Source organism: Carcharodon carcharias, chromosome 2 (genome assembly GCF_017639515.1).
Source record: "Carcharodon carcharias isolate sCarCar2 chromosome 2, sCarCar2.pri, whole genome shotgun sequence".
NCBI classification, from domain to species: domain Eukaryota; kingdom Metazoa; phylum Chordata; class Chondrichthyes; order Lamniformes; family Lamnidae; genus Carcharodon; species Carcharodon carcharias.
This window is the reverse complement of record NC_054468.1, coordinates 237,765,300-237,778,102: the sequence shown is the minus strand read 5'-3', so window position 1 is coordinate 237,778,102 and position 12,803 is coordinate 237,765,300. Positions and strand designations below refer to the sequence as shown.

Genomic DNA, 12,803 nt, shown 5'->3' with positions numbered 1-12,803 from the left:
TTCAGGATGACAACCTGTAGCTAGTGGAGTGCCACAGGGATCAGTGCTGGGGCCACAGTTATTTACAATATATATTAATGACGTGGATGAGGGAAGTGAATGTGCTATCGCCAAGTTTGCGGGTGGCACAAAAATAGGTGGGAAGGCAAGTGGTGAGGATGACACAAGGAGTCTACAGGGGGATAGAGACAGGTTAAGTGAGTGGGCAAAAACTTGGCAGATGGAATATAATATGGGAAAAGGTGAGGTTATGCACTTTGGAAGGAAGAATAGAAGAGCTGAATATTATTTAAATGGAGAAAGACTGCAGAAGGCTACAGCGCAGAGGGATTTGGGGGTCCTCGTGCATGAATCCCAAAAAGCTAACATGTAATTTCAACAGGTAATAGGGAAGGCAAATGGAATGTTGGCCTTTATTTCAAAGGGAAGGGAGTATAAAAATAAGGAACAAAAACAGAATTACCTGGAAAAACTCAGCAGGTCTGGCAGCATCGGCGGAGAAGAAAAGAGTTGACGTTTCGAGTCCTCATGACCCTTCAACAGAAATAGGTGAATCCAAGGAAGGGGTGAAATATAAGCTGGTTTAAGGTGTGTGTGTGGTTGGGGGTCGGGGGGGGTGCGGTTTGGGTGGGGGAGAGAAGTGGAGGAGGGTGGTATGGTTGTATGGACAAACAAGCAGTGATAGAAGCAGATCATCAAAAGATGTCACAGACAAAAGAACAAAAGAACACAGAGGTGTTGAAGTTGGTGATATTATCTAAACGAATGTGCTAATTAAGAATGGATGGTAGGGCACTCAAGGTATAGCTCTAGTGGGGGTGGAGGGAGCATAAAAGATTTAAAAATATTTAAAAATAATGGAAATAGGTAGGAAAAGAAAAATCTATATAATTTATTGGAAAAAACAAAAGGAAGGGGGAAGAAGCAGAAAGGGGGTGGGGATGGGGGAGGGAGCTCAAGACCTAAAGTTGTTGAATTCAATATTCAGTCCGGATGGCTGTAAAGTGCCTAGTCAGAAGATGAGGTGTTGTTCCTCCAGTTTGCGTTGGGCTTCACTGGAACAATGCAGCAAGCCAAGGACAGACCTGTGGGCAAGAGAGCAGGGTGGAGTATTAAAATGGCAAGAGCCAGGGAGGTTTGGGTCATTCTTGCGGACAGACCGCAGGTGTTCTGCAAAGTGGTCGCCCAGTTTACGTTTGGTCTCTCCAATGTAGAGGAGACCACATTGGGAGCAATGAATGCAGTAGACTAAGTTGGGGGAAATGCAAGTGAAATGCTGCTTCATTTGAAAGGAGTGTTTGGGCCCTTGGATGGTGAGGAGAGAGGAAGTGAAGGGGCAGGTGTTACATCTTTTGCGTGGGCATGGGGTGGTGCCATAGGAGGGAGTTGAGGAGTAGGGGGTGATGGAGGAGTGGACCAGTGTGTCCCGGAGGGAACGATCCCTATGGAATGCCGACAGGGGGGGTGAAGGGAAGATGTGTTTGGCGGTGGCATCATGCTGGAGTTGGCAGAAATGGCAGAGGATGATCCTTTGAATGCGGAGGCTGGTGGGGTGATAAGTGAGGACAAGGGGGACCCTGTCATGTTTCTGGGAGGGAGGGGAAGGCGTGAGGGCGGATGCGCGGGAGATGGGCCGGACACGGTTGAGGGCCCTTTCAACGACCGTGGGTGGAAAACCTCGGTTAAGGAAGAAGGAGGACATGTCAGAGGAACTGTTTTTGAAGGTAGCATCATCGGAACTGAGAGAATGGGATGGAGTCCTTACAGGAAGCGGGGTGTGCGGAGCTGTAGTCGAGGTAGCTGTGGGAGTCGGTAGGTTTGTAATGGATATTGGTGGACAGTCTATCACCAGAAATTGAGACAGAGAGGTCAAGGAAGGGAAGGGAAGTGTCAGAGATGGACCACGTGAAAATGATGGAGGGGTGGAGATTGGAAGCAAAATTAATAAATTTTTCCAAGTCCCGATGAGAGCATGAAGCAGCACCGAAGTAATCATCGATGTACCGGAGAAAGAGTTGTGGAAGGAAGCCGGAGTAGGACTGGAACAAGGAATGTTCCACATACCCCACAAAGAGACAGGTCGTTGACAGGGCCCTCAACCGTGTCCGGCCCATCTCCCGTGCATCCGCCCTCACGCCTTCCCCTCCTTCCCAGAAACATGATAGGGTCCCCCTTGTCCTCCACCAGCCTCCGCATTCAAAGGATCATCCTCCGCCATTTCCGCCAACTCCAGCATGATGCCACCACCAAACACATCTTCCCTTCAACCCCCCTGTCGGCATTCCGTAGGGATCTTTCCCTCCGGGACACCCTGGTCCACTCCTCCATCACCCCCTGCTCCTCAACTCCCTCCTATGGCACCACCCCATGCCCACGCAAAAGATATAACACCTGCCCCTTCACTTCCTCTCTCCTCACCGTCCAAGGGCCCAAACACTCCTTTCAAGTGAAGCAGCATTTCACTTACAACTCCCCCAACTTAGTCTACTGCATTCGTTGCTCCCAATGTGGTCTCCTCTACATTGGAGAGACCAAACGTAAACTGGGCGACCGCTTTGCAGAACACCTGCAGTCTGTCCGCAAGAATGACCCAAACCTCCCTGTCGCTTGCCATTTTAATACTCCACCCTGCTCTCTTGCCCACATGTCTGTCCTTGGCCTGCTGCATTGTTCCAGTGAAGCCCAACGCAAACTGGAGGAACAGCACCTCATCTTCCGACTAGGCACTTTATAGCCTTCCGGACTGAATATTGAATTCAACAACTTTAGGTCTTGAGCTCCCTCCTCCATCCTCACCCCCTTTCTGTTTCTTCCCTCTTCCTTTTGTTTTTTCCAATAAATTATATAGATTTTTCTTTTCCTACCTATTTCCATTATTTTTAAATATTTTTAAATCTTTTATGCTCCCCCCACCCCCACTAGAGCTATACATTGAGTGCCCTACCATCCATTCTTAATTAGCACATTCGTTTAGATAATATCACCAACTTCAACACCTCTGTGTTCTTTTGTTCTTTTGTCTGTGACATCTTTTGATGATCTGCTTCTATCACTGCTTGTTTGTCCATACAACCACACCAACCCCCTCCACTTCTCTCCCCCAACCCCCCCCCCCGCCCCCCCCCACCCCACACACACACACCTTAAACCAGCTTATATTTCACCCCTTCCTTGGATTCACCTATTTCTGTTGAAGGGTCATGAGAACTCGAAACGTCAACTCTTTTCTTCTCCGCCGAAGCTGCCACAACTGCTGAGTTTTTCCAGGTAATTCTGTTTTTGTTTTGGATTTCCAGCATCCGCAGTTTTTTTGTTTTTATAAAAATAGGGAAGTCTTGCTAAAACTATATAAGGCACTAGTTAGACAACCACTAGAATACTGTGAACAGTTTTGGTCCCCTTTCCTAAGGGAAGATATACTCGCAGTGGAGGCAGTCCAGAGAAGGTTCACTAGGTTGTTTCTGGGTATTGAGGGATTTTCTTATGAGGAGAGATTGAGTAAGTTGGGCCTGTACTCATTGGAGTTTAGAAGAATGAGAGGAGATCTTATTGAAATATAAGATTCTTAGGGGGCTTGACAGGGTAGATGCTGAGAGGTTCTTTCCCCGTTTGGGAGAGCCTAGGACCAGAGGGCATAATCTCAGTGTAAAGGGTTGCCCATTTGAGACAGAGTTAAGGAGGCATTTCTTCTCTCAGAGGGTAGTCAATCTGTGGAATTTTTTACCGCAGAGGGCTGTAGAGACTGAGTCGTTAAGTATATTCAAGGCTGAGATAGACAGATCTTTAATCAGAAAGGGAATCAAGGGCTATGGGGAAAAGGCAGGAAAGTGGAGTTGAGGATTATCAGATCAGCCATGATCTCATTGAATGGCGGAGCAGACTCGATGGACTGAATGCTCTACTGCTGTTCCTACGTCTTATAAATACCAGTGACTCCACCTTGTGGAAGGGCTTACTTAAAGTGCTGTCGGGAGGGAGATGGGGAGCGAGCCTTTCACACTCTCTCCATATCAAAAGGGCTGGCCTGAGGAAGGAAGGTCCCAGACAATCCAAGGAATTGCACCAGGCATGCCATTATAAGGTTTCAAATGAACTCTTGCCACCAAGAACTGACAGGCATTCCATTTAGACCATTAGAAAATCCCCAGTAGCTGCCTAGCCCGATGCAAACGAGAGGCCTTTGGCCTCAGGTGGGCTACTGCTCACCTTAGAGAGTGGCTGTGGAAAGATCAGGGCAGGTGCTGCCAATGGACTCACAGGTACAGACAGTACCAGCTCCACCCAGGTAGGTGACCCTGAGCCAACAATTTGGGACAGTGTAACATCCTTTTGCTGTGGGCTCAGAGGTCCCCACTTACACCAATGGAGTGCAGCCAAAGGGATTTCAGACATAACTATAAAAGTCAGCCAACGCAAGCCATGATCATTCTCTTCAGTAATTATTAGCTACTCTTTAGAAATTAAACTCAATAGGAGAGAGGCTGAAAATCTCTCCATAATGCCCTATAGGTGAAACTATGTTGGATGTCTACTCACTTAGTCCTGTCTGTAGCATCATCGTGTCCTGAGTGGCACATTTCGCTAAACCTGGACACGAAGAAATCATAGCTTCGGTGATACGATGGCGTGTCCTCCTCGATGTTTGCAAACTTTATGAACTGTAGGAAAAAAAAAATTCTATTTACTAAAGTAGATTCTTGTTCACACCAATCAAAACGGCCCCGCTGTCCTCATTCCAGAAGGCATGTGATAGGTTGTCACATCAAAGGTGATGGCAAAAAGTAAAACCTCATGGTGTAGGGGGTATCATATTGGCATGGATAGGAGATTGGCTAGCTAACAGAAAACAGAGAGTAGGCATAAAATAGTCTTTTTCTGGTTGGCAAGATGTAATGAGTGGTGTGACACAGGGCCTCAATTTTTTACAAGTTATATAAATGACTTGGATGAAGGGACTGAAGGTAGCGTTGCTTAATTTGTTGATGACACAAAGATAGGTAGGAAAGCAAGTTCTGAAGAGAACATAAGGAGGCTACAAAGGGATATAGATGGGTTAAGTGAGTGGGCAAAGATCTGGGAAATGGAGTATAATGTGGGAAAATGTGAAATTGTCCATTTTGGCAGGACGACTTTTAAAAAGAAGCATCTTGTCTAAATTGTGAGAGATTGCAGAGCTCTGAGGTACAGAGGGATCTAGGTGTCATAGTGCATGAGTTGCAAAAGATTAGAATGCAGGTATAGCAAATAATTAAGAAAGCTAATAGGATGTTGCTGAAAAAAGAGACATGTTGAAGCGTTTCATCTTGCACTCATCAGGACAATTTGCAAGAATACCAATAAGTGAAAAACAACAATTTATGCTGTTGTGAACAGAGTGCTGATTGGTTTGCAGGTGCACTCTACTTAATAGAAGCATTGCCATGGAAAATGTGTCAGTGATGGTAACTGACAGTTAACTGCCAAATATTGTTTGAAATTTAAACCAGGCAACTTGACCCTGATTGGTCAAGGCATTGTCCTGAAGGAATGGCTGTCACTTATATTGTTTAGCTGAAACAGGAGCAATGTGTGTACTGCCAAATGACTATTAATAGAATGGTATTATTTATTGCAAAGGGAATTGAATACAAAAGTAGGGAGGTTATACTTCAGTTATACAGGGCATTGGTGAGACCACATCTGGAGTCTGTATACAGTATTGGTCTCCTTATTTAAGGAAGGATGTAGATAAATTGGAAGCAGTTCAGAGAAGGTTTACTAGACTAATACCCACAATGGGCGGGTTGTCTTATGAGGAAAGGCTGGACAGGCTAGGCTTGTATCCGCTGGAGTTTAAAAGAGTAAGAGGCAACTTCATTGAATCATGTAAGATTCTGAGGTGTCTCAACAGGGTGGATATGAAGAGGATGCTTCCTCCTGTGGGAGAATCTAGAACAAGGGGACACTGTTTAAAAATAAGGGCCGCCCATTTAAGACAGAGACGAGGAGAATTTTTTCGTCACAGAGGAGCAAGAGTCTTTGGAACTCTCTTCCTAAAAAGGCGGCGGAAGTAGAATCTTTGAATATTTTTAAGGCAGATCTGGATAAATTCTTGATAAGCAAGGGAGTGAAAAGTTATGGGGCTATGTGGAGTTGAGGTTACAATCAGATCAGCCATGATCTTACTAGATGGCCGAGGAGGATCGAGGGGCCGTGTGGCCTACTCCTGCTCCTAATTCATATGTTCATCTGTCTGTTCCTATATTCCTCGCTCTCCTGTAACTGCTTCCTTATTGCACCCCTCCCTCCAGTGTCTCACATGGTGCATGATATTGTGGCTTTAGAAAAGGTTCCAAAGGGAATTAAAAGAAAGATTCCCCGCTTGAAGACCCTTAGATGGTCAAATAGGTTCAAAGAGCTGGCTCTATTTTAAAGTGGCATATATTTGGAAGAGACCTGAAAGAAGTATAATGAAAGGGCTGGAAAGAGTACCTGGTTCCAGTTTGACAGATTGGGTAGCATAAGGGGAGTTTCCATTGGAGAGAATGGGGTAGAAGGGAGCTGTTTCGATGGGACGGGCTTCACTTGAACCATGCTGGGACCAGTGTCCTGGCAAATCGAATAACTAGGGCTTATAGCCATTAAAGAGACATGGCTACTGGGAGCTAAATATTCAGGGGTATGTGACTTTTCAAAAGGACAGACAGGAAGGAAAGGGTGGTGGGGTAGCTTTGTTAGTACGAGATGGAATAACTACAATAGCAAGAAATGATCTTGGATCGGAAGTTGTAGAATCCATATGGATGGAGGTAAGAAATAGTAAGGGGAAGAGGGCACTGGTGGGAGTAGTCTATAGGCCCCTAACAGTGACTATACTGAAGGACAGAGAATAAATCAGAAGATAATGAGGGCAGTACATTAATCATGGGTGACTTTAATCTTCATGTAGAATGGGAAAATGAAGTTGGCAGAGGTAGCCACCAGCAAGAATTCATAGAGTGCATTCGGGACAGTTTCCTAGAACAATGTGTTGTGGATCCAATCAGGGACCAGGCTATTTTGGAACTGGTAACGAATAATGAGGCAGGTTTAATAAATGATCTCAGAGTAAAAGATACCCGAGGGATTAGTGACCATAACATGGTAGAATTTAGCATTCAGTTTGAGAGTGAGAAACTTGGGTCAGAAACAACTGTGCTAAACTTAAATAAGGGTAATTACAAAGGAATGAGGGCAGAGTTGGCTGGAGTAGACCGGGAAAGGAGTTTAACAGAAAAGACAGTTGATGAACATTGGCAGATGTTTAAGAAAATAGTTCATGACTCAGAAAAAGATATATCCCATGAGGGAGAAGGATCCTAGGAAGGGGATAAACCAACCATGGTTAACCAAGAAAGTTGAGGATAGTATCAAATGGGAAGAAAAGACATACATGTGGCAAAGATTAGTGGTAAGCCAGGGTATTTTAAAGTTTTAAAAACCAACAAAAGATGACCCAAAAAAAAGAAAATAAACTTTGAGGGTAAACTAGCAAGAAATATAAAAACAGACAGTAAGAGCTTCTTTAAATATATATATTTATAATATATAAAAAGGAAGAGAGAGGCCAAAGTGAACATAGGCCCCTTAGAGAATGAGGCTGGGAAATATTATTGGGGAACCAGGCAATGGCAGAGGAGTTGAATAAACACTTTGCATCACTCTTCATGGTAGGATTCCAAAAGTACTAAATAATCATGGAGCAAAAGTGGGGGAGGAAATAAATATAATAACTATCACTAGAGAAAAAGTACTTGGGAAACTAATGGGGCTAAAGGCCAATATGTCCCCTGGACCCATAAACCAGCTTATTTCCATTATTTTTAAATGTATTTCCACTATTGTTTATTTCTACCTTTTAGTATTCCCCCACCTCCACTAGAGCTATCTGTACCTTATCTGTCCTGTCTTCTACTCTTAATTAGCACATTGCTTTAGATAATATCACCACCTTCAACACCTCTTTGTTCTTTTGTCTGTGACAGCTTTTGGTTATCTCCTCCTATCACTGGCTGCTTGTCCCAACGACCCCCCCCCCCACCCCATTAAACCAGCTTATATTTCACCCCTTTCTTAGTTTTACTTAGTTCTGTTGAAAGGTCATGAGGACTCAAAACGTCAACTGTACTCTTCTCCACCAATGCTGCCAGACCGGCTGAGTTTTTCCAGGTATTTCTGTTTCTGTTTTTTATTTTTATGTCCCCTGGACCTGATCAGTTGCATCCTGGGATATTAAAAGAAGTAGTGACAGAGATAGTGGATGCACTGGTAGTAATCTTCCAAGAATCCTTATACTCTGGAAAAGTTCCAGCGGATTCAAAAACTGCCAATGTAACATCCTTACTCAAATATGGGAGGAGACAAAAAAGAAGGTAACAATAGGCCAGTTAGCTTAACGTCCATCATTGGGAAAATGTTAGAGTCTATTATAAAGGATGTAATAGCAAAGCATTTAGAAATACATAAAATAATCAAGCAGAGTCAGCATGGCTTCATGAAGGGGAAATCATGCCTGACAAATTTATTAGAATTCTTTGAGAAGGTAACAAGCTGGATAGATAAAGGGGAACCAGTAGATGTAATATATTTAGATTTCTAAAAGGCTTTCGATAAGGTACTGCACATAAGGCTACTTATTAAGATAAGAGCCTATGGTGTTGATGGTAGTATATAAGGATGGATAGAAGATTGGCTAACTAATTGAAGACAGAGAGTTGGGATAAGGGGTGCATTTTCAGGATAGCAATCTGTAGCTAGTGGAATGCCACAGGGATCAGTGCTGGGGCCACAATTTTTTACAATATATATTAATGACTTAAATGAGCGGAGTGAATGTATTATCACCAAGTCTGCGGATGGCACAAAACTAGATAGGAAGGCAAGTGGTGAGGATGATACAAAGAGTCTACAGAGGGATAAGGGTTAAGTGAGTGGACAAAAACTTGGCAGATGGAATATAATGTGGGAAAATGTGAGGTTATGCACTTTGGAAGGAAGAATAGAAGAGCTGAATATTATTTAAATGGAGAAAGATTGCAGAAAGCTGCAACACAGAGGGATTTGGGAGTCCTCGTGCATGAATCCCAAAAAGCTAACATGTAAGTTCAGCAGATAATAGGGAAGGCAAATGAAATGTTGGCCTTTATTTCAAAGGGAATGGAGTTTAAAAATAGGGAATTCTTGCTAAAACTATACAAGGCACTGGTTTGACTGCACCTGAACAATTTTGATCCCCTTATCTAAGGAAAGATATACTGGCATTGGAGGCAGTCCAGAGAAGGTTCACTAAGTTGATCCTGGGTATGGAGGGATTTTCTTATGAGGGGAGGTTGAGTAGGTTGGGCCTATACTCATTGGAGTTTAGAAGAATGAGTGGAGACCTTATTGAAACATATAAGATTCCTAGGGGGCTTGACAGGGTAGATGCTGAGATGTTGTTTCCCCTTGTGGGAGAGTCTAGGACCAGAGGGCATAATCTCAGGGTAAGGGGTCGCTCATTTAAGACAGAGATGAGGGGGAATTTCTTCTCTCAGAGGGTAGTGAATCTGTGGAATTCTTTACCGCAGAGGGCTGTAGAGGATGGGTCGTTAAGTATATTCAAGGCTGAGATAGACAGATTTTTAATCAGTAAGGGAATCAAGAGTTATGGGGAAAAGGCAGGAAAGTAGAATTGAGGATTATCAGATCAGCCATGATCAAATTGAATGGCGGAGCAGACTCGATGGGCCGAATGGCTTACTTCTGCTGCAATGTCTTATGCATTGATCATATAGTCTTATGGATCAGTCCATTGATAGCTTCCTATGACAGCAATCCTTCTCACTATCTATCGCATGGCCAATTTCTGTGCTGTCTGGAAACTGCTTGATCATTCCCTTTACATTTACATCCAAATCATTAATATATACCACAAAAAGAGGGGCCTAGTACCGTGCCCTGTGGAACCCCACTGGAAACAACATTCCAGTCACAAAGACACCCACCGATGATTACCCTTTGTTTCCTGCCACTGAATCAGTTTTGTATCCAACTTGCTACATTCCCCTGGAGCCCATGGGCTTTTATTTTTTTAACTAATCTGCCATGTGGGATCTTGTCCAAAGCTTTGCTAAAATCCATGTAGACCACATCAACTGCACTACTCTCATCAATCCTCCTTGTCAGTTCCTCAAAAAAAATTCAATCAAATTAGTCAGACACTATCTTCCTTTAACAAATCCACGCTGAATGCCCTTGATTAATCTGTGCCTTTCTGATTAGAATTGATTCTGATAATGTGCCCTCTCCCTTTGTTGTTCATCTGATAATTCTCAGTCTCTATTCTTTAGTCTAGGACAGGTCCCCGGTCATTTGGAACATCTTTGAGACCCATCCATACCAGCTATTGTTGGTAGTGTCCAGCTCCCCTCTGCCACGAGTGAAAATCTGATTCTGATGTAAATTCTCCTTTGAGGAAAGACAGCTGAAAGTGATTATCTAATAATTGGCCAGGGCAACAATAGTTTGGGAAGCTAAAGGATGCTGTGTGGGTTATCCAGGTTTGCATCAGTTCTCAATAATACGAACCCTTTTTCCTCTGTACCCCTGTTCCATTCGGGTTAAAATCCAGTCAGTGGGTGTGGGAGGCTGACTTACCGAATTTGTTCCCAGGATCTGCAATGCTGCTTTGTCAGATTCGAGAAGCTTGGCCACCATCTTGAGAAAGCTCTCCACGAACAAGTTGATGCTCTGGCAGTGACAGGCCATCAGGAGCTGATCTAAAGCCTCCATCGCAATACACACGTAACTGGTAAGCAATTAAGCACACAGTATCATGAGGAAATAGCTGTGGGACACCACAGCAATTTGCCATGATTAAATGGCAACCATCATTGTATCCAGATCCTATCCACCTGCAGTCACAGGGCATTCACAGATAACATACTGTCTACACACTGATGAGGAAACCCTGTCAGAACATGATTTCTAGACAAAATATACAAATTGTGATTTTTTTCAAATTCTGCACTATCCTTCCTCCAGTTTTTGAATATAGGATCTAGAATTGTGGAGCAATACTGGCAATGTCAAAGTTGTTAGTCACTCCAACTGCTTCTGAATCAGGGGAGAGAAATCCAGGCAGGGTTGCCACTCTTGTGCATGATCTAATGACTCCTGTTGGAAAGTTGACAGTAAGGACAAAGTGAGCTCCACAGTCATGTTGGCTGCCAACACTCCCTGTTCAGCTGTGGACAGGAAGACCATATGAGTGGTGCTCCGAAATCATTGCTTCAAACACTGGAGCGGGAAAAATTGGTGAAAAAGTAGAAACAGCACAGTAAATTTGACATGAATTGATGTAGAGTTGTGCAACTCACACACTATGCAATTCACTCAGCTCAATTACCACCCAGGAGCTGAACATAACCATTGACTCCAGTCTGTTAGTGTTCCAGTGTTGGCACTGTGTAATGCCTTAGTCTCTGTAAGTGATGCCCAGCCCCACACAGGTCCCAGGCAGGATTGGTCAGTGCTTCATGAAAAGCACTGCCCAGGTTCTGGACAGGACAGTCAGTGTTTAATCAACATTATTGTCCAAGTTCCAGACAGGACAGGTCAGTGTGAAGTGAAGAGAACTGCCAAGGTGGACACCCTAGTGCATGTAAAGCTGTAAAGTGCAGGCCCAGCATTTCCCATACCCGTAACGATGCCTGGCTACATCTCTGCTTAGTCTCTCTGCAAGATATGCACCAATCCGGTCCAGCTTCTCCGGAGCAGACAAGGCATAGAATGTCAACTTCTCCATGTTGGCTTTCACCAGCCCATCCTGAAAGCAATGAACAGAGTTAATCAGCACTGAGCATCACTCCTTACCTGCAACAAACTACTGCTGAACCTTCAATGCTGCAACCAGGAAAATGGCTGATGCTGGGGTAAGATCTCTTTAACCTGGACAGGTACTAAACAGCTTGTTCTTATATCCAGTTTATCTCTTTGGAAATATAATTTTTATATCAAAGTATCCACTAAAATAACACGTAGTGAGAGCACAGATGGAATAAAGGGTAAAGCTCTCTTCATACTGTCCCATTAAACATTCCAGTGTGGGATACAGCATGGGGTTAGAGTAAATCTCCCTCTACACTGTCCCCATCAAACAATCCCAGGACAGGTACAGCACAGGGTTAGATACAGAGTAAAGCTCCCTCTGCTGTAATGAGCCCCCTAGAGATCAATAACATTTTAAAAGAAATGAATCCCCATGTCGCCAATGGAAAGAAAATCAGTGGACAAAATTTCACTTTTCAAAACTTCTACTGTAACAAACAAACTGAAGTCAACAGAACTCAAACATTACTTAAGGAGTAAGGGATAAAGGAACTCCCTCCCTAACAGCACTGTGGGTGTACCTACACCACAGGGACTGCAGCAGTTCAAGAAGGAAGCTCACCACCAACTTCTCAAGGGCAATTAGGGATAGGAAATAATTGCCGGCCCAGCCAGCGATGCCCACTTCCCCCGAATAAATTTTAAAAATTGAATAAAAAAGTAAATTTCATTTGAATAGTCGACATAACAAAGGTACACCTCACGTAGTTACAAGCACTCATATTTCTTCCCACACAAATGTGGGACCACATGTAATCTCACAGTCTTTCCAACTCGCCCTCTATTTTGTAGGATCTCTCATTTCCCATCCAACCATTTAGGCTCTTGAGTCACATTCACCAGCAACTGTATTTCATCCAACGTCCTCAGACACTGTTACCACTGATAAGGCGCATGTCTATGAACTGAACATTCAA

At 43.8% G+C, this 12,803-nt stretch overlaps 1 protein-coding gene across 1 annotated transcript in view; it reads right to left on the bottom strand.

The window, feature by feature from the left end:
* LOC121271008 (protein EFR3 homolog B-like) overlaps positions 1-12,803 on the bottom strand; it is a 250,589-nt gene that overhangs the window by 226,025 nt on the left and 11,761 nt on the right. The window contains exons 3-5 of the mRNA XM_041176694.1: positions 11,697-11,824; positions 10,654-10,804; positions 4,537-4,658 (exon numbers count right to left, since the gene is read on the bottom strand). Of these exons, the coding sequence (XP_041032628.1) occupies positions 4,537-4,658; positions 10,654-10,804; positions 11,697-11,824 (401 nt within the window). The remainder of the gene's footprint in view (positions 1-4,536; positions 4,659-10,653; positions 10,805-11,696; positions 11,825-12,803) is intronic.